This window comes from Thermobia domestica, chromosome 16, assembly GCF_964235325.1.
Source record: "Thermobia domestica chromosome 16, izTheDome1.hap1.1, whole genome shotgun sequence".
Classification (NCBI taxonomy): domain Eukaryota; kingdom Metazoa; phylum Arthropoda; class Insecta; order Zygentoma; family Lepismatidae; genus Thermobia; species Thermobia domestica.
The window spans coordinates 125,662,877-125,686,157 of NC_137469.1; the positions used below are offsets into that span (position 1 = coordinate 125,662,877).

At 35.5% G+C, this 23,281-nt stretch overlaps 1 protein-coding gene across 2 annotated transcripts in view; it reads left to right on the plus strand.

Moving 5' to 3' along the window:
* Positions 1-23,281, plus strand: part of LOC145673395 (uncharacterized) — a 476,309-nt gene that overhangs the window by 429,536 nt on the left and 23,492 nt on the right. The window contains exons 23-24 of one of the 2 annotated variants that reach the window (XM_081743055.1): positions 303-605; positions 8,061-8,389. In XM_081743055.1, coding sequence (XP_081599181.1) covers positions 303-605; positions 8,061-8,071 — 314 coding nt within the window. In that variant the 3' untranslated portion in view covers positions 8,072-8,389. Of the gene's footprint in view, positions 1-302; positions 606-8,060; positions 8,390-23,281 lie in introns of those variants that run through there. The other variant, XM_081743054.1, reaches the window with a different exon arrangement.

Here is a 23,281-nt window from a genome sequence, read left to right on the forward strand (position 1 = left end):
GACAATTTATATAATAAAAAACAAATATTTTTGTTTCAGGGCGACCCGTCTTTTACTCATTTCCAACGTTCTCTCTCTTCTTGCTCGTTCGGCGCCTTCTTTTTTTAATGCCCCGCTTGCCCGCCATAGCTACGGCTCTGAATGTGTAGCTCTAATATATTAAGGACATTACAGTTAATAAAATAGATCTTCTACATTATTCTATATCTGTTTCTCAGTGATCTAAGTCTGAATTAGAATTGAGTATATGTTTCGGCAAGAATAAAACAGTTATTGTAATTGTACTTATTTTTCTTTTTCAGTTCCGCTTGTTCAGCCTTCTCCAAGCGATAATCCAATTTTGAGAACAAACAACAATATAACGGTTTACTGGAGTCCTCCCGAAAATTGCAGAGATATCAATGGTTTTCTTTATGGTTACAAATATGAATTATTTCAACTCGGCAGCGACATTCCATTACAAAGGGGTGAAACTGAGAGTACTTCAGTAACTTTCAGAAATCTCACTCCACATACTGAGTATGAAGTAAAAGTGTATGTACTGACGTCTGGAGGATGGAATGCTAACTTTCCTTTTATAATTAGTGCCGTTACTAAAGCAACAAGTGCGTATATTCTTTCTTAGTATGCTTAGTAAATTATAGAAATACTAAATACATGCTTCGTTTAGTCAATAAATTGAGCATTTTAAAGCGTCTCCTTCATTGATCGTATTAAATATTAATTTAACAGTCATCTTTGATATTCACATTATTGTTCAAAGGTGTTCATCTGTTTGTTCCTTTCTTAATTTTGATTCCAAAGGTATCTTGTATACTAACGAAGAGTGAGTTTTCGTCAAGAAATAAGACTCTGAGATTCTCCTTAAAGTTGTGTACTTGTGTGTAAGCAAAACTATAGATAATGAACTAGAACTATTTATAAATGTATTGAAGTGCATGACTGTAGTTTGATATGTACGATAGCAGTAGTTATTAAACACAAACAATTCTAGAATATTAATTAGATTAAATATTACTACTTTCGATATTAATTAGAAAACAAAAATTGCATTAAGAATTACTTTGAATTTCAAGAGCAACAATAAACTGAAATTATTAAGTTTATTGTACAATATGTACTTTGTTAACTAATTGAAACACACAGATGGTTTCTTTCCTCACGCAGATTACTTCCAAAGATAGATTATATTCACTTTATTGAACACTCTATAAATACCAATCATTTACTATCGTATACCACTTCCATTCCTTTTAGGGAAATTCCGAAAGTAAGCTTCGTCATTTTTTCACCTTGCACTATTTTTCTACATTGAGACATTTGTTACAGCATGCAATCAGTTAAAGTAACCACTCTCGTAAAAGTCGGCGCCGCTGCGATTCAAGGAATTGTCGCACAGCCTACTTCACCTCAGCATTGCTTTGGAACTGACGTCTCGAGAGAGAAGCTTTCAACACAGCGGACAGGTAAAAGTCCGATGGGGCAAAATTAGGGCTGTAGGCAGCGTGCTCCAATCTCTCCTATCTGAAGCGACGAATCTGATTTGTGTGAGCCTTGCTGTTTGTTGTTTTGCGTTATCGTCGAAGAGCACAACACCTTCACTCAAGAGCCCTGGTCTCTTTCGTCGGATGGCGGATCTAAGTTTGGTGAGGGTGTCATAGTAGCATGTCGCATTGATGGTCCTTTCATGGAATAAATCAAGGAGAATCCCATATTTCGCATACCAAAACACTGTAGCCGTAACCTTTCTTGCAGAGGGCGACACTGATTTTTTCCTCATTGGTGAACTGAGATGCTTCCACGTCATTGAAGGCCTTGATTTCTGGGATAAAGTGGTGCAAACTCTCTCACCGCCTGTGATGATTTTGAACAGGCACTCATTTCCCTCTCGCGCGTACCGCATCAAGTCATCGAGACTGATTCCCATTCTCGCCCTCTTTTTGTGATCCTGAGTCTGGTTTCTTCTGAGTCAGGAATGTTGTTTTAATTCATGGACGTGGAGGGACGTCTATTTCAACCTCCTTCACTGAACGTGCAACACGAGCAACCAATTATTTTATAAGACATACCCTACACCCTTCACCCTACACGGTCTGTACGTGCTCATGGATGACGGACACACTACTACTACGTGCCCGTTCATACCGGATAACAACAGGCACTTCCATGGGCGACCACGTAATCAGCACACGTCTGTCTGCCATCCTGATTTGTAGTCGATTAACCTCGGGGTGGATCAAAAATTGCAGTATGCAGAAAGAGATCATGTAGACTCAGCGTCTGAAGAACAGGTTTCACTTCGGATCTTATCCCTCTATTGCAACCGGAAGTTATAGATGTACCACTTCCGGTTTTATTACCAAAACATATAATTTGGAAATCTGCCGTTGGTTTCTCTGACATATAGCTGCAGATAAATACACAACACACACTTCTGTATAGCAATTACACGTTTTAATTCATTTGTATTAACATTCACATATAATATACCGGCGTTCTGCCAACACCCACTATATCACAGATGTTACATTTTAAAAATAAAAATTACTTATATCTGGAAGTTATTGTATAACTTTATTTTAATGTAATTATTTTACATCATGATTCTCTCATTGTGGAATATCGTTACACACCAAATATGTCCGAAACAGAAATCAAACTGAACACCTTACGATTAGGTGTCCCTACTTTACCACCTTCTAGAAATACTTTATTGTACCCTTATTGTATTTAAAAGTAGATTCTTTTTAGTACAGGATCAAAATTGATAATAAGAAAACATTAGTGATGTACAATGAATAGTAGAATAAGTTGTTACGGAGAGAGAGATATCAATTTTGATAGTGAAACCAGATTGTTGAGTTCCATGATCAACCTATCTAGTCGGTTTTGTAAAGTGTCTTGAGCATGAAAGGTACTACAAAAAGAAGTACTTCGGATACCCAATTTATAGAGGTTTCCGAAGTAGAATTTGCTGTACTTGAGAGATTGCATGGCAGGGGACAGAATTGGAACATGAATGTTCATACATATTTTGTTAAAGTTTCTGATTGAGTGAGGTACAAAGAGCGGAAACTGTGTTAGAGGATAGTCTCTTATATAGTTGTTTGACGGGAAAATTTTCAAGGTGGCTTCGTAAGATAAGCAAATAGATAATATCAATAAATCCATTCCTGAAGTATAAAACAATGCAAACCCTAAGTTGTATATGGAAGAGAGCTTGTACCTTAATGTAGCATAGTGGTACACATAAAGTCGATCTGGGAAGTGTCTCGGAGGATAAACAGAGATCTTGGCACATTCTATAGACAACAGCAACTAGATTTGAAGTTGAATATTTTAGGACCAAATCCGCAACCACTTTCTGATAAATAAACAGTCGCGTGATCCATCGTAGACAGTGATTTTTCAACAACAGTTGCCCTGTTTGTTTTCGTATGATGTTAATGCATTTTTTACATAGAAAAGAATTATGTAAGAAACAAAAAGTATTATAATATAAATATATAAAAGGTAAAATATTACCCGGCTATACATAATGGAACACTCCTATAAGGGAAATCTTGCGCAATACCTTGACGAACATTGATATTCTTGATATTCTTCTTACAGACACCATTAACTTCTAATTTCACATGTCGTTGGTATAAAGAAATTTGAGTAAATTAGAAAAAAATTTTCTCAGAAACCATAGTTTACAAGCACTCCAACATGTAATTATGCGACAACACCTTACAGAAGCTGTTAAATATCTTACAGAAGCTAATTTACCAAAATACGGAGAACTTGTTTTGTAACACCAACGAATACCTTCCCAAATACTATCTAGAGCTAAGTACTAAGGTTTTGTATGTTTTAAACTATACTAATCACGGATGTACAAACGGCTTTAAAGAGGAGGCAAGGCAAAGCGACTAAATTTTCTGGTCAATATTAAGATAGTTAGGTGGTCGAAAATTATCGAAATCGTGTGAACCTACATGTTGAAATACGAGGACTATAATACCAGCGGTAAACAAAGAGTTCCACTAGGGGTATGAGTCGGGATTCGTTATACATTTCTGTGAGGAAAGGTGGGAGAATGCCGTAAGGTTGACAATAAAATTTTATAATAAGAGCACTGGTCCCGGGAATATATTTAACTTTTCCGCTAAAACAGTTTGGTGAATTTTCCACTCTGTAAATGGACCTTTGTGGATGTTACAGGCCTCTGGGATAAAATAACTCATCAGATACTCGAAAAAAGAAGCGGAGGACTCAACCGGAACCAGAAAATATAGATGCTTGTATGTGTCATACAGAGCTGTGAATGCACATCAATCTCGTGAGATCCTTGAAACTCATCTACGAAAGTATGATGGTCCCGAAACTACAAGTGTTTCTCAATTGGATAATAGAAACTGACAGACCTCTATGTCACAAGATGCCTTATCATGTACAGGTGAGGAAATTCAGACAATTCGGAAGTCTGCTTTGTCAAAATCTGCGAAAGAAGTTTTATCATATGAATCTTTTATGAACCTGAAAACTGTTTGGGAAACATGTTCCAACCGTACCCATGGATCAATGTTTCAACTGTGAGAATAATTTCTTCACATGTGTGAGTTGCTTTTGGTTTAATAATAGCAGTCAGAGAGGCTGACTGGGATTTTTACTTCTATTTTATTTTATTGTTTTGCATAAGAAAGATAATACCTTTATATTTGCGTATGAACACCATAACTATGCCAGACATTTGACTTATTACTGGATCACAATGATGTCTCTACCGCTCGTATATCCACAAGCTAATACCTACCTTCGACCCTGTGGGTTTTCTGCCTACATCAGTGCTTTACCCTTCAGTGGTGTCGTAATTGATTGTGTCGTGGAGAGAATGAAGAGAAGCATGAAAGTTAAAGGGTGCATCATAAAATTCAGTAAAACTTAAGATGCCCTAGATTATGAATTCTCTCTCAACATGTACGTACTGGAGTAGCCCAACGTTGTCAAGAATTTGCAGGAATCTGAGTAAATGGAAGTGAAGACAATACTCGATCTGATTTCAGTCACAGCCGGATGAAGCGGTACTAAACTGGTCTACATCAGTTAGTTCAAACATGTCATGAGTGGGGTGTAAACGCATTTACACCTTGATCATGTGTTACTGTCCTCAGTTCTGGAAGAGAACTTCATAGCGCCGCTTGAAATATGATTCTTGAAGCCGATATAGTAGGAGAGAACCTGGGTTATAGTTCACCGAGAAGCAACTGCAGCAAAATGAAATCAACTTCTATTCTCCAACAAGAATACCATCAGCTGCTATCCCAGTACGTAAGATCGTAAAACTGAAAGAATGGTCTGTGCAAGTGAAGAGTGATAGTGAATTATTTGCTCGATTCGCTATTATTAGTCAAAAAGGAAACTCGACATGAAATATGTGATGAAATTTCAACCAACTTCTATTCCTCCATGTTTCACCACAAGTGATGGTGAAATGATCAGGTGTAAGAAATCTGCTCTGGTCATTCATATTGAAGAGAAATGTTCCATATTTAATTGTGAAAGTCTTGGCACAACTGACTCCGTAACAATTGATGGGATGTCAATACTTAATGATCTACTTTCCATCCCAAAATCATGGAGCCCATTAGCAGAATTAGTATCTGAAACAGCGACCTTACTTTACTTCCAGAAAGGTGTAAAACGGGTGGACTTTGTAGCCGATGTTTACAAACATCCATATAAAACTGAGAGCATTTTCGAAGTGCACTAAACACCACTAAAGTGCATAAAACACACTTGAATTGTAGCTTTGCGGTAGACGATCAGAAAACACCAACACCTCAATCAAATTGGATGCGCTTTTTAAAGCAATTTACAAAATAAAATGGAACTTATTCACTTTCTTCCTCAAGAGTGGAAAACAACGAAATACCAGTCACAAATACCTGGAAAGCAACTAATTGTTACATATGGTAAAAATGCATACTGATTACTGAAATGTCTGTTTACCTGGTTCCCAGTCTCTAGTGCTATCAAGAGGAAGCTCACGCTCGACTAATTTTTCACACAAATCAGCCTTATATAATGAGTGTAGAAGTGTTGTTGTATATTGAAATACTATTGTTGAAATAGTGCTACTATGGTGCTGAAATAGTATTGCTTGCATTTTCGCCAACGTTTGATGTAAAAATATATTTGAAAACAGGAATTAAGAACAGGCAGGCAGTTATTAATTTTCATCATCTTGATGAGACCATGAATTTAAACACGCTCTTCTGGGTTTATCACGCTTTTACTGGTTGCGATTTAGTAGAAGCATTTGCGTTTGTCGGAAAAATAAAAAATAAAACCTTTCCTTTATTGCAGAAGCACGAACAATATCTTGAACTTTTTCTAGGCCTTGGAAATACCCTGGGGCTGAATTCACTACAGAAACTCTTTCCATGTTTCATTAAGTATACCAGTAGAATGTACAGTATAACTAATAGTAATGACATGGGTACAACAAGGTACAGCCTCATTTGCATGAGTCAACTTGTGCCACATTTGCTTCCACCAACAAATGAACAACTATGGCACCATCTGCTGCTATCAAATTACTAAGCACATATCTGTAAGCACTCCTTAGAAACTCAGGAAAATTTTGGGACATAGTTGGACACGGTTGAGAAAGAAGCTATGACGATCTTATCATAAAATGGACAACTGCAGACATCGCTCCAAAAGAAATATTGGAAATTGTTAGCTGTTCTTACACAAAGACTAAAAGCTATAGAAGACAGGAATGTATGTGTTTGTGCCATACAAGGAGTTCAGTGTACTAATGCATGTACTTGCGTTTAACTTGTAAACCAAGAACGTTCCTTTTTACCACGACTAGACTGTGACACTGATTCATCCGTTGAGTGATCCGTTCGTATTACAAATTTGTAAATCGCTATTATGTAATAGATAGTCATAATGTATCGGCGGCCTACTTGCTCTTCAAGACTGCTCTCAAACGGACATTTTCATAGCATGGTAACGTACATTCTATGGGTTCCGAATTGTTATAATTATAATAAGTAATAAAAACGTGTTTTTAAAAAATGCAAAGCAGATTTCATCATAATTAATGGTCACAAAATTCAGCACTTTCTCCTGCTTAAAATGAGCTACTTTCTTTAGTTTCAAAGATAGAGAAATAATATTTCTAAAAATAATAAAGGTGAGATTACACTCTACAAAGTTTACTTCGAGGCGAGTTACCATATCTCTTGTAGCTTCAAAGTTAGCCGCCATGAAGCAAACATAAAGAAACGAAGAAACACAAACTTTGCAGATAAATGTCGCCATATATAAAGATGGCGGCATTATATAAGAGTTGTACTAACTCAAATAACTTTTGGCATTCATTATCTTTAATTTGACATCAGAATGAAGCTTTTAACTTCATTTTGTGATGCCGTATAACCAGTTAGGCAACGAAGAAACCCAAACTTTGCAGATAAATGTCGCCATATATAAAGATGGCGGCATTATGTAACAGTTGTACTAACTCAAATAACTTTTGGCATTCATTATCTTTAATTTGACTTCAGAATGAAGCTTTTAACTTCATTTTGTGATGCGATATAACCAGCTACGCAACGAAGAAACCCAAACTTTGCAGATAAATGTCGCCATATATAAAGATGGTGGCATTATATAAGAGTTGTACTAACTCAAATAACTTTTGACATTCATTATCTTTAATTTGATATCAGAATGCAGCTTTTAACTTCATTTTGTGATGCGATATAACCAGTTAGGCATAAATGGGCTTGTTCGCGATACCGCCACATTGGTTACGTGATTTTAGGAGTGAATGAATACTTTTACAGGATGGTAACATGCTAATTCTACTTAACCGTATTTTGTCTATAATAATCAGTCATAAAATCCAATTAACAAAGAAGAGCAACCTAGACACCACCTAGCCGTCGGTCTAACATGTTATATATATTACCATACAAGTAATTAGAATCTATGCTGTGCTATCATTAGATTAGATTCCTGGATTGTAAGATAAAAAGTCAATTTATTTCAACTTACAGACAGAATGTGAACAACCCATGATGGGTGTTGTTCGAAGCGGAGAGAAGAGTTGAAGTGACTTTGGAGAAGTCTATGACACTCTCTTTTCTTCTAGTAGAGTCCCGTAGAAGTGGCTGATATTTTGGAATATGATGGTTACTTTTCGGTTGGTTATGCTGGGAGTGAAATCTTGCCCACGTCATTTGCAGAGTCTGTTGCTTATTGATTTATATTTTTAACAAGTAAATATAAGTGATATATTTAAACTAATAATGATCCGAAAGAGGGTTTTACTATTTGTCTTTGTAATTGAAAGTTAGTTTGAATAAAGAATAAGAAGCAAGAAGAATATCATTTATTGTTAAATTATGAACCAAAGTAGGCATTACTGTAGGTATGTTTGTGATAACATTACAGCTTATAGGAATGCGTCATTTTCTTCCAACGACTAAAAATTCAATGCTTAGTTGCATTACTAGCATTTTCGTTTCCAATACCAAAAAAGAAATGAGAAATTGATATTGTTATTGTATTACTGTACAGCTTTTAATGGTTTCAACAATAAAAGTTTTCTATATTTGAATGATTTAAGACCATAATTATATAAGTGGGTAAATTCTGTTTTCGAGAAAAACGAGCATGAAGGTGGTGGAACTTACAAGTTTCTTGACAAAAGTCCGTTCATAAAGAACTGTATCTGTGGCAGATATCATTATTCTCATTAGATTTCTCTCTCTCTCTCTCTCATTCTGTGTAGTTGTCATTTTTGAACTTATCTCAATCTTGACCAAAATATTACTAATAACCTTATGTTTTTGAGCAGGCATGAATGCAAATTGTGCAATAGGAATTAAAAGAATATATTTCTAAATGTGAGTTTAATATTTACAAGTGTTTGAATTTATTTAATACTATTAATATGTATTCTTGCTGTGCGTTCTACCAGGATAAAAATTTATTTATACCACACAGATTTCATAAATGAAGATTTTAATTTCGATTTTAATTTCAATTTCATAAAGTTTTCCAGTGTCAACTATTTTGTCAATCATCTCCTGTAGTCCTCCTTTGGATTTAGCTATTATAAGCTTATCATCTGCATACCTGATCTTGTTAATGATCTGCCCTCCAATCTTGAAATCGCCAATTCCCATTAATGCTTCTTTCATTAAACATTCACTGTAAATGTTGAATAATTGGGGCGACAAACTACATCCTTGTCTGACTTCTCTTCCAATCTCCACGCTATTGGTTTCTCCTTCATTCAAGCGCAGCTTCACTCGTTGTCCAGTGTACAGGTTTTGAATGAGTCATCGATTTCTCCTTTTGACCCCGAATTCTTGAAATATTTTTAGAAGTTTCGTGCAACTGACTTGGTCGAAAGCTTTTCCCCTGTCGACGAAGCACAAACACAACTCTTCCTTTACATCAAGCATTCTTTCTGATATAATTCTCAACAATCCAATAGCATCTCTGGTGCCTTTTCGTTTCCGGAATCCAGATTGATCTTCTTCTAACCTCTCATTTATCTTACTTTCCAGCAGCCTATTCAGTATGAGTGAAATGATCTTTCCAGTGTGGGAAATCAGGCTAATGGTTCTCTGATAGCTGCACTTCTTTGCTTGCTTTCTCTTGGGCAATGCAATCATTGTAACATCAAGAAAATCCTTTGGCCATTCTCCACTCAGGTAGATCTTGTTAATAAGTGAAGTCAATACTTTCATTGCGTTGTCTTATAATCTCTTGAGCAAATATACTGGTATGTCGTATTCTCCAATGGCCTTTCTCCTTCACATGTCTTTGATTGCTTGTACTACTTCACTTTTCCATATACTGGGTCCTCTTTCATCATCATCCACTTCTTCCTCTGCTTCAGTCGCAATATCTATGGGGCGGTTCTTCTGATCATACAAATCTTATGTATTTCTTCCAAATTTTAAGGATTTTTTGATGGTCAGTGGTTACATTACCTTGTTGATCTTCGATGCCGAACGTTCGTATACTTTCGTTAGCTTTCCCTCCTAATTCTAGTGTTCTCTGGTGCATCAGATAATATCTACCGCACCGTTGAAGTTCCATTATTTCTTCACATATCTGTTCCATGTACTTTTCTTTGGCTTTGTCCGTCTCTCTTCTCAAGTCATTATTCAACCTACTGTATTATTTGATGTCCAATTTTTCACCCTTTTGCATTTCTATGTCTTCTTAAGCATCGCTTCAGTTATCCATGGTTTTGTCGGTGCTCTTTCCATCCTCCCAATGTTATTGTGGAGTGTGTCAAGTAGAATCTGTTTAACTCTTCCCCAACTATTTTCCATATTGACAACAACATCGCCCATTGCACAGAATTTTTCTTCAATTTCTTCTTTCACATCATCGTCGATATTTCTTAGTCACCCTAAGTTCCATTTTCGATTTCTCCTCCCATTTCTCTTGATCGACTTGAACCAGGTTTGCACTTCCGCCACCAGTAGATTGTGATCCGAATCAATGTTCGCTCCTGACAGTGCCTTTACGTCTCGTACACTATTCCTAAAACGTTGCTACACAAGAATGTTATCGATTTTGTAGCTTTTATCTCCTGGACTTTTCCAAGTGTACAGCTTGGTTTCTCTTTTTTTAAACTACGTGTTCATCATCACCAGATCATGTTGCCTACAGAAATCGATAAGCATTTGACCTCGTTCGTTTATCATTACAGGACCACAAAGATGATTATTGTTTTATACATTTTAAGCTTCAAATTCTTCGCCAGAATTAGCGACGACAAAAGATTTTGAACTGGATAATAACATCAATTCCTTGCCTTTAGTCTACATTCAATTTCTTCGTGGGTATGATTTTGGCCTGTTAATATTAGTAGTAGATATTTGACAGTATCCACTCTGTCGAAAGTATTTGATATTTTAATGCAACCATCATAATTTGCAATATTATGATCCCGACGAACTTCTACGTATTTAGTTTTCTCTATATTTAATTTAAAATATATTATTTTCATCTTATGGTTTATTGAATTACTATTTTTATAAGTATTGAAAATACGTACTTCAGTTCTTAGAAATTATATATATATATATATATATATATATATATATATATATATATATATATATATATATATATATATATATATATATATATTAGGAGGCACACTTGATAAATGCCAACATAGTAGTCACTCTGGAGTGTTACAAACCCTTTCACTTAATTGACTGTAGAATAATTTGTAATTACTTTCGTTATTAATAGAGTTGTTACTATTTATCTTTAGATGATTGCTCTTGAGTGTGTACATTTTTATTTCATTGAAGCAATATTTATATAATTATACATTATAAGTAAGAAGATATGGGGACATTCCATGTCAAATCAACAAGTAATCAGTCTTGACCATATCAGATTTTTGTAGAAATTGGTGTACAGCTTTATTACAGTGGAGGATGAAAAAATTCCAAATATTATCTCTCTCCTCCTGAAAGTGTCTCCATACAGGGTGTTCAAAACTGTCAAAAATATGCATTTTTCAGTTACAGTGATTGATATAAATTGTCATAAAATGGTTAATATGTGCACTAGAGACATGGAACAAAACCATTGGAAAACTTAAAGATTGCTCTACAAGTTGTACTATATTAAAAGACTTGTAAAATAAAAATAACACTTCAAAAATTCAAATTAAGATCTGAATTTTGAATTTCGCATAGAAAAATCCCTATGAATTTGTTCAAAATTGTCCAGATTATAGCCTCATATGTGTACTAAAACACCACAAAGTTGCATTTCGGGCACTCAGTGGGATCCGATTCAAAATTCAATATAAACCAAGCATTGCACGATATTGACCATGTGAATATCTGGGTTCAGGTTGATAACTATTTGCCTGAGCTATTTACCTGCAGCATTATATTCAATTTCATTTGTTTCTTGATGTATTCATATGAATTTACACAATTATCCACCTTTCGAGTTATTTAAAGAGGTATTACATTTCCAAACAGTACTTGATACAGATTATTATTCATGTTAGTCAGTATGGATGTTTGTAAATTTATATTAGCTACATTGATATATGTTATGTTTATTCCTTTGTTTCAGGATTGCTGTCACAGATATGTGGAAGTGGATAATTGAAATAGGAAAAAGAATTTATTGACTAATTGTTTGTGCTGAAAGTGTGTGAAGTGATTGTGAACAGTGACACTGTGTTTCATAACACATTTGATACATATATTGTGAAAGGGAGGGAAATATATCCCTCCCATTCATAGTAAGATCTGTAATAGCAATTCTGAACAAAAAGGAATGAAAATAACATATATCAATGTAGCTAATATAAATTTACAAACATCCATACTGACTAACATGAATAATAATCTGTATCAAGTACTGTTTGGAAATGTAATACCTCTTTAAATAACTCGAAAGGTGGATAATTGTGTAAATTCATATGAATACATCAAGAAACAAATGAAATTGAATATAATGCTGCAGGTAAATAGCTCAGGCAAATAGTTATCAACCTGAACCCAGATATTCACATGGTCAATATCGTGCAATGCTTGGTTTATGTTGAATTTTGAATCCGATCCCATTGAGTGCTCAAAATGCAACTTTGTGGTGTTTTAGTACATATATGAGTCTACAATCTGGACAATCGTGAACAACTTCAGAGGGACATTTCTATATGAAATTCAAAATTCAAATTTGAATTTGAATTTTTGAAGTGTTATTTTTTATTTTACAGGTTTCTTCAATATAATACAACTTGTAGAGCGATCTTTAAGCTTTCCAATGGTGCTTTTCCACGTCTTTAGTTCACATATTATCCATTTTATGACAATTTTTAATAATCACTCTAACTGGAAAAATGCCGTTTTTTACATTTTTGAACACCCTGTATGGGGACACTTTTAGGAGTAGGAGCATATTTGGGATTTGTTCATCTCCCACTGTTATAAAGCTGTACACCAATTTTAAAAATCTAAGATCGTCAGGCCAAATTTTGCCATTTCATTGGTTATTTCACATGGAATGTCCTTATGGCATTTTTGTGCGAATTTTGCAAAGTAATTTCGAATATCAAAATAAAACTATTTTCAAATGAGTTAGGTTGGTGATAAGGAACTGAACATGTATAACATATATTATATTCATAAAAAAATTACGAAAGTTGTTAATTGATACAGCACTTGATGATATCTAGGCAAACTATTTTCTTACGTTTTCATTCACGGCAATTTTAGTCTTGGAATTCATAGGAAAGTTTTACTCTATGTTTATCACATGTATATCTTTCACTGACAATGTGTCTATTTTCTGTTTTTCTATCTCGTGAACGGAAAAAGAAGCTACAACTCCTCTAGAGAGCCGGTCCTGCTTCGGGTGGTGATACTGGTTGAATGGTTTGCACTTTCAGTATTTCACAAATCGTTTAGCGCATACTGCGCCTGAGTGTTTGGAAAAATGGCTTAATCATTGACAAAGATAGCTCTTTTAATAACTTCCTTCTTTGCATCTTTGTATTTTGCATCCCCAAATTGTAATGGATCATGGCGTTTATGGTACTTTGGTCCTTCATTCCATATCACAATCGTAGCGGCCAACGGTTAGTACTCCTCGACACGGTGTATGAATGACATAATTGGTCAAATGAAACTGTGCCTCCTTTCTTTGAGTTGTAAAACAATGTAACTTGTAGTTTATTAGTGGCTTCTTCAACGTCCTTGTATAGATGCATAGAAGACAGCAGTAATACGTTTTTGTTGTATTTTTGAAAATATGACACGAGGATCTTGTCATTATCAAATGCAAAGTATGAAGTACATTGTGGTTACATTGCAGTAAATGATGGAGGTGTTTCTGATGGTTTATTTGACTCCAAGGTTCAAACCATCGTTATTTGGTGCTTTTGAAGCGTTTGGTGAAATAATAGCACAGAGCTAAACCTATTGACTACTATTATGTTTCAGTTGGTTCCATTAATCGTTTCGCTAAAAGTTCTTACATAGTAAGAAGGTAATGGTTCTGCATTAGAAGGTGTAACTTTAACTACATATGGTTTTGCATTTAGCATATAAAATGTTTCCGCCTCATTTATCATCACTACTTTTAGCCTACACTTATCGGGTTTATTTCTCATATTGACTCTGAAGGAACATCGTCCTCTGAATCTTAGCAGCTGCTCATTTATTTTAACGCACTCAGAGGCGGTATACAAAGATTGGTAGTTTTCTATAAATTGTTCCGAAATATCGCGAATTCGAGTAAATTTATCAGTTGCTCGTCTTTGTTGCCTGGAATCTTTGACATCAAATCTCAAGCAGGTTAATATGAATTTCAATCTGTTAAGTGGCATGGTTGTTAGTTAAATCAAGGATCCAAAAGTAGGACACCAAGATTCTTCCACATTTGTGCGGGCGACTCTCTGTGCCCCACTCAAGTAAGAAACAATAAAAATGCCAAAAGTACTTCTGTATTGTTGTGGTCACTTTGTCTTAAATTGATTTTTCTCAGTCTGCTTTTGTATCTCTTCACTTGTTCTTAGTACATTTTCTTCGAAAATCATGTCATCTATAACTAAATTCCATCCAGATAAGAGTGCTACTTATATTCCCTGCAGGAACTCTTCACTCCGTCAAAGTACGACGAACAATGGCGAAGGTCAGTGGTTGCAGGCAACGATACCAACTCAATTTACAAAAGAACCAATATTTCTACTTGGCTAAAATAAACAAGTAAAAAATACCTAAGTAAACAAAAATATTTCTTGGTATTAAACACCCCAGTGTGTCTCCCAAATATATATATATATTTATATATATAGGGCTATATATATATATATAGGGCTATATTGTTACTTATAAGGCGCGCAATACCTCTTAAAGCCGGACGTCGATTATGTGATCGGAAATCCTACTCTCGGCACAAACAGAGAAAGAGAGAGATAATGAGATCGAGAAGAGAAGTATGGAAGAAAATATTCCTTCTATTTGTTAAAACACTGCTTGGCTAAACTTGCTTGCAGCCCGTTGCTTTCTCTGAAACTACAGAGAAACAAACTGAAAACATAGTAACTAGAAACCAATATCGTTTTGTGCTATCCATGATGGCAGAGCAAGAAAAGTATGAAAAATAAAAGAAAAAGAAAAATTAAAAACATGGAAATTTAGTGAAAAAGTGGATTTGGTGGCATAGTTAATAGTTTAGCATATGGGTTCGAACCGCGTCCGACAGATAGGCGTAATTTTCCCACTCTTATTTTAAAGGTTAAATGGAGGGCTACCGACAGTATAAAAGAAGCACTTCTGACCTTGTCGATGGACCAGTTCTCAGTCAAAATCCAGCTGTAGAAGCAGCAACAGCTACTTCTTAGGTTAAGTGCAGCACAACCATTATAATTCTCGGATACTGCTGACCTAAAATATTTGTTAGGTCTCAAAGCCACTATGTTTTAACGTGAAGTGTTGAGCAAGCGGTACCATACTTAGATGCACTTTGGGTTGAAACCAAGCCATAAGAACTCACTTGATAGTTGAGTCCAGGTTACTTTTTTTCTACTTTTCAATTTTATTTACTTCTTTGAAAGTCATTTTTAAAAATACAGGTATTTCGCTCGCATCTTCGCACATACAGGAGCAGTCAATAGAATAGATTCATATAACACTAAACTGATGCAGTCTCATTTGAACATTGACGATTTTTATTGGTGATTTAGTTAACTTTTATGTAATTAGACTGCACATTCATTTTATATCAAATTCCTTTCTTTGAAATTCTGCTTCATTCATTGGGCTCATTAAATTATAGAGGATACAAACAAAAGTCTTCAATACTGGGAGTTCAAGGTTACCATTTATCTGAGCTACCTACTCCTATGCTTCTCCTCCTCTAGTAAAGTACCATGTATTTAGTTCATTTCCGACCAGCGACCGAAGAGAGCCTCAGGTTTGAGGTTGAATGAGGGTAAGCATATAGTCCGTCGGCTGGGAGGAAGAAACAAGGAAAAGAGGAGTCATATAATGAATTACCCATATAAGGAAGAATTCTTCTGAAGTTTTAAGTGGGATAGTATAGGCACCCTTCATCAGTCCTATACAGTGCTATAAAATCGCAGATATGATAGTCATCATCATCATCATCATCATAGGTATTCTGCCTTTATTGGCAGGTCACTTGCCGCAGCTGAGAAGCTTCCATGCTCCACGGTCCTCCGCTAACCTTTCGTCTTCGCGTATGATCTTTCTGTTTTAATATCATCCATTAATTGTAGTCTCTTTCGCCCCCTCCCTCTCTTTCCCGCCACCATACCCTCTAGGACGTCCCTCATGATACAATCTCTTCTTAGGCAATGTCCCAACCAGTTTCTCTTCCTCTTCCTAATAATATCTAAAAGTGTTCTTTTCTCACCCACCATTTCTAACACTCTCTCATTCGTTTTCCGCTCGATCCAACTAATTCTTTCCATTCTTCTCCACGCCCACATTTCGAAGGCTTCCAGTCGATTTTCGTCACCTTTACGTAAGGTCCACCTTTCCGCCCCATACAGTACAACACTCCACACGAAGCATTTTATGAGTCTTTACCCTTTATATGATAGAGGATACCTTTATATGAAGATATGATAGAGGAACCAAAAATAAAGCAAATTAACTGGAATATTATAACATTTTTTGGTGGGTAAATCGGTCACGATCTGGTCAAGCACCCACTGCTCAAATTTTCTAACTATATATATGAAGTGAGTTAATTCATGCTCAAAATCAAACTTTTTGAAACGATCGCGCTCAACTCATGCTCAATTATTTTTGTGCTAACTTTCAACTCTATGTACAACATAAGGAAAATAGGCTCTAACGATTTAATAACTAAAAATATTTACAGTTGGAGAACGATCCAGATTACCATTGGAACTATTGGGGTAAAATGTATTGCTTTACAAAGAAAGAATAATGTCCAAGGAATTCAATATACAGTACAATATACAAGCAGTAAATTTGTAATAAACACTTGTCTGAAGTATTGTAAAACTTTGTAATTTCGACGCCTTATATTATGCACTTGCTTGCCTTTGCTCACTCAGCCTCCATGTGTGTTAAACAAATATCCTTGCCTAACACGTTTAGCGAAATACCAGTCTGCTAACAGAATAAATGTATTTAAAGCATCAAGAGATTTGTTTGTCCTAAACTAAACAGTATTTTGCAGCCATATTTTGTATGCTGGATATTTCTTAACCTGTACGAAAACATTAAATCTGTCTACATTGTACAATGTTTCAAATGCCATAATAAATACTTTAAAAAGCGGTCATCTATATGAAGTTGCTTGCTATCAACGAGGCTTGTTTCATCGTTTCTAAGATGTTTTATATAGTACTACTATACATTGCCAACATAAAAACATATTTCTTAGAATTTATTCCCAGCCAGTTTGTGAGTGGCTTTGACTTTTATTAGGCACTGTATGTCAAATAGTTACTTTGCAGACGTTAGCGTAAACTTGTATATTTTAGGACTGGGTTCTGAAAAGCACATTGCAACAAACAGTTTTCTTCAGTACTTTTGCTTCTCTAATTTTGTCTTTTACCATGAAAAGCCCTAATTGAACCCTATTAAGTGAAAATCACTCGCAAAGTTTAATATCGAAATTTTTTTAAACAAAATTTAGACCTGAGGTTTGTAATCAAAAAGGTGAAATACGAAAGTTGATTTTTACGATATTTTCATATAGTGCTATGGTTGCTATAGCCAAAGTACACTGATACTTTTTTGTTTTTTTTTTTAAAAAAAAACAAATTCAAGTTCTGTAATTTTTGCCATGTTTGATGTATGATACCTCTTGTAGGCCATGGAATACGGGAAAAGACATATATATATATATATATATATATATATATATATATATATATATATATATATATATATATATATATGAAAAACTATAGTAAAAATTTTAATTGCATATTTGGCTGAGAACGATGTTGCGAATTTTCAAAAATTGCACGAAAACATTTATGGTACCCTCAACCATTTGTTTCTGAGCTAAATATTTAACAAACTTTAATTATAGAGCACATTATTTTAATTTATTATTCCTAGTTTCATGTTTTATGACTTACATCTTAGAATAAGCTTACAGCATTCATATTGAAAATATTATTTTGAAAATTAAAAAAAAAATTATTACCCACAACGATTAAAAATAAAAAAATATCAAAAGAAGTAAGAAATTAATAAAGTATGGGAGAATATGAAATCAATTATTATATGTAAGATTAAGTTCTATACGTAGGACCATGTCTATACGCGCTCATGGAAGTTGTAGTCAATATAACTTAAAATAGAAAACTCAATGTCTGCGTTGGAGTACGAGGCACAAAAAAATCATGAAGTAAAGAAAGCTTGTAAAGAAAAACGTGAGGTAAAATCCTCAGTGTAGAGAAAATGTTCGGTTTCTGCAAATAAAATATTAAATGTATTGTGCCGATGGTATGCCATCAGTTGGAGCTCAGAACATTCATTAAAATAAACGCAACAAATTGGGGATGAAACTGATGCACGACATGGTACTTGACTGTAAAATTATGTTTGAGCTCAAATAAAACTCAAATGTTTTAATTTTGAGAATGACTAGTTGTGGGAATAGGTGAAAGACAGAAAGGATATAACTAAGAAATAAATGAAGAGCACTAGCCTGACATTCCGTTATGACTGGTGTCGTCCTGGTCATCAGAATGATGAAAGGTTTTCCCTGGAGGAACCTGGATGTACTGGAATCAGCCAACAACTGGAACTCAATCCTGCTGGACTGCTAGGGGTGTCGAATTCTCTCTGTGATACATTTCTACGATGTTCTTCTTCACCCCTTCATACCTCTACTCAGATGTCAAACTCAACATGTGTCTGCGGTGATGAACTGCCAGAATGTTATTCTCGGGACATGAAGTCGATCGTCCTCCGATGGTGGGATCTGCTTGCCTTCCTGCACCTTCCTAAACTTCGTGGCGAATACCCCTAGTTGATATGTCCTCCGTGGTTTTGTCTGGCTACAAAGTTATGACTCTAGCGTTCGATGGACTTGGATATGTCAAGGTAGCCGAAAAGGAACGCGGTGAGGCAAGAGGAAAAATATGAGTTTATTGACAATTTCGAAAGTAACAATTACAAATATGTGATTACAGAAACTGTCTAGGAATGTATAGTGGGCCACATAAATTCTTGATGTATAACCTCCGCGAGATAGGCAACCCTGCTCCAATATTAATTACGCCTGATAGAGTATGAACAACAGCAGCATGAAGTTGCCCCCAACCGTTAAAAGAATAAATCGAAAAGTGTGTTTTTGTGCAGGAGTGAGGAGAAACGCTGGCTGACGAAATGGCAAAAGGGAGTCTTTGGATACTTGTACTCACAGTAAACAGCACAATACCAGAAAAAATGTACGGACACCAGAGGCGCCGATGAGTAGATAACACTCAGGGGACTTAAATAATCTTATAATTAACTCAAATGAGGTATTATGAACAAGTTAACTTACTAGAAATGAATATACATATATGCGTATCAAATAATATACGGATAGATTATGCGGTATATGTAGTACGATATTTTTTAAGTAAACACAAAGCCTTGCGCTGAATTTTGAAACTATTAACCATAGTCCTACCTGCAAATCAATTTAAATATGGATCGATTATTCAGGGATGAGCCCAGCCTCCAATGAAAATTATGGAGGTCTATCAGGGCCTGACAAGTAAGTGACCATATGGTTGTCGCGCAAATCAGATGCAGACATACGCCATCTGATTGAGCTTAAAAAGATATGGAGAACACAGAAATTTAAGGTGCTAAGGGCCATAGGGAGCGGAACGAGGAAACAGGAAACATTGAATGTCGGCAAAATTGGAGAAAGTCAGGAATAACGGGAAAAGTTAATTTCTTGCAAACAGGGAAAGAAAGTCAACCAAAAGAAAGAAAATAAACATAACAAAAACGTCAAAGACGAAGAAAGTCATAATCAGGGTTGCCATCCGGACCGCAGTATTGCCAGCGCTGCATAACATTGATATGGAAGATATAGCACAGTATAGCAATTCATGCACAAGGAAAAATATTATTAACACAAAAGTCAATTGAAAAGACTCTGTACACGTGTGTAAAAAGGTTTAACGTAGTCGTGAGTGAATATTACACTCGCGTGAATACAAATGGAGGAAAGTAGAGAACAGTACGCACAATTTGTAGTTTAATTGCAGTTGACGTGAAGATCACGAATGAATGCGTGGTCAACACACAAACATTTCTCGCAGTAAGCACAGCGGATGAAAGCAAGCTGGTCACACGCGACTCTGCAGCATTTCTCCGTGAGTACTTTTTCAAAGCAATATGCGGAAGGTGTTTGAAACTGTCCAGGATATTCATTGGAGAAGCCACATTTGAAAATCGCAAAGCATATCATCTTTTGGAATCGCATAGAGGAAAACTGGTAATGAACAAATGACTGAAGGCGGAGAAAGTTCTCACGTTGCCACACATTAATACTGGAGAACACTAACGTATCTGTGATGAACTTCACCATGTTTTTGAATGGACGAAAGAAGAACACATCAGCAGGTTGTATAAGGCCTGTACATTTCGGAGGAATGAGCTTTTTGTAGAACTGCACACCGTCAGGAACTGTCATGTTGTAAAGAGTGTTATCCTTGTTTGGAGTCCAGGAGTCAACCAAAAGCAAAACACGATCCTTACCCTGAAGATCGGGCCACAAAACTTCTTCCAGGAAGATTTGCAAATCCCATTTGGTCATGTTCGCTGATCTGCTTGCATATGCTTTCACATTGGGGAATTCAGCGACCATGCGCGCTGGAAAGTTACTATTGGGTTTCGAAACAAGAACATACATGTGTGGAAGCAATGTACCGTCCATCTGAATCACCGGCATAATCATATAGGAAATGACTATCGTTAAACCTTTTTACGCACGTGTACAGAGTCTTTTCAATTGTCTTTTGTGTTACTAATATTTTTCCTTGTGCATGAATTGCTATACTGTGCTATACTTTCCTTATCAATGTTATGCAGCGCTGGCAATACTGCGGTCCGGATGGCAACCCTGATTATGATCTTTCTTTGTCCTTAATGCCCTTGTTATGTTTATTTTCTTTCTTTTGGTTGACTTTCTTTCCCTGTTTGCAAGAAATTAACTTTTCCCGTTATTCCTGATTTTCTTCAATTTTGCCGACATTCAATGTTTCCTGTTTCCTCGCTCCGCTCCGTATGGCCCTTAGCACTTTAAATTTCTGTGTTCTTCATATCTTTTCATACTCAATCAGATGGCATCTGATTTGCGCGACAACCATATGGTCCCTTACTTGTGAGCTCCTTGGTCCCGGCTCCACTGATTGATACGTAATACTACTTCAAAAGAAGAAACTTATCCGATTTCATTATTCGTTAAATGACTTTTGAAAATGCTAAACATTGGTACACAATAATTTATTTGTAAATATTGAAAATGCAAAATTCGACAACTCTCAAAAGGGTTGGAGAATTTATCCGTTCTAAGCGTATTTCCCCTTAGGTTGCAAAATATAATATAGCCAGAATCCACTGCTTATTTCGATATATGTTGTTTGACTTAAAGTGAGCACTGCCCAACTGTTTACTATTCTGCTCCACTTTCCTTCAGGCAATTTTTACACGTTAACAGACAATATTGCACTGACCTTGTAAATGCCTTTAGGCATAAGAAAAAATTAAAATGTTAACACACTGTTCTGTGAGTATTAGCTCAGCATTGGTTGCAATTTATGTTTACTAGCTATGTTTCTGCTCTCTTTAGAAGCGATAGCTATTTGTCGTACTAAGAAATTAATTCGTTCCATTGCTTTTTAGTAACGTTCATCTAACAATTCTAACAATTCTCGTAAGAATTATCAGTTAGGCAATATTCCGTCTACAATACTGCAACCATAGTTTGCATCTCAAGTAATAGGTAAAATAATAATAATAATAATAATAATAATAATAATAATAATAATAATAATAATAATAATAATAATAATAATAATAATAATAATAATAATTTAGTATCAGATTGAAGAGATTTTAATACGTATTCATGAAAAAATAGTCAATACTTGTTACGTATTCAGTTGGTCTTCCATTCCCGGCGGGAGCTCATGTGGTTCGGATTCTACGTTAATGAGTAGGTTCTGTCTCATATAGCCTCGCTGCTGAAAGGGACATTAAATTCTACAATGATATGAAATCGATGAGTTTTACGTCCAATGGATATGTCAGCTAGGCTAAAAGAGACGGTGATGATGTGAAATAAATGAAAGGGTGAAATGAAACAACTGGGAGAACCCAGAGAAATCCCACGCACACGGTGTTTGTCAACCACAAGTTGACTTTGATCGAATGCACAAGAAGTGAACGCTCTACCACTGAGCCACTGCAGCCTGGTTTAAACTCTACATGTCTAACATGTATACTCCCCAAGTGTAACACTCCGATTTTGATAAAATTTAGCAATTAGATACTACACATAAACGAATACGTGTTTTTTTTCTTTTAATTTTCTGCGGAGAAACGGTTTTATGCGCAAAAGTACCCACTCAAAAGTTTGATAATTGACGCCCGAAAGGTAAGAGTGGACCAAAGTGAATGAAATTGTGTACAGATACTATAAACGTAAGATGAGGGAATACGTGATTCTAATTTACCTGAAAATAATAATAATAAAACATTTGGGAGAATCGAACAGTTGGGTAGTGGAAAGAGTGGACCGAAGCGAATGAAGTTGTGTATAGATATTATATATGTAAAATAAGGACTTTCGTGTTCAACATGTGTCCTCATCCGATTTCTTCAAATTTGGTGCATCAACAGTAAGCACAAACAGTATAGCGTATTTTATAGTATTTCGAGAGGCGCCTTTAACCCTTACAATGTTTTTCCGCATAAACAGAAAGACGTGTCGATTTATTTCCTATTTATTGTTGATGTTCCAAATTTGAAGCAAATCGGATGCGGACACTTGGGAAACACGTGTGACCTTATTTAACATATGTAATACCTACACACAATTTCATTTGCTTCGGTCCACCCCTTCCTGCGCTACTACGGTAAAGTTTACTTTTTTCGGAGGGGGCCCTTGGCCCCCAAAACAGTATTATCAAATTTTATTGACATATTTTTAACATTGTAAATACAGATTGAAATGAAATCTTTGAATA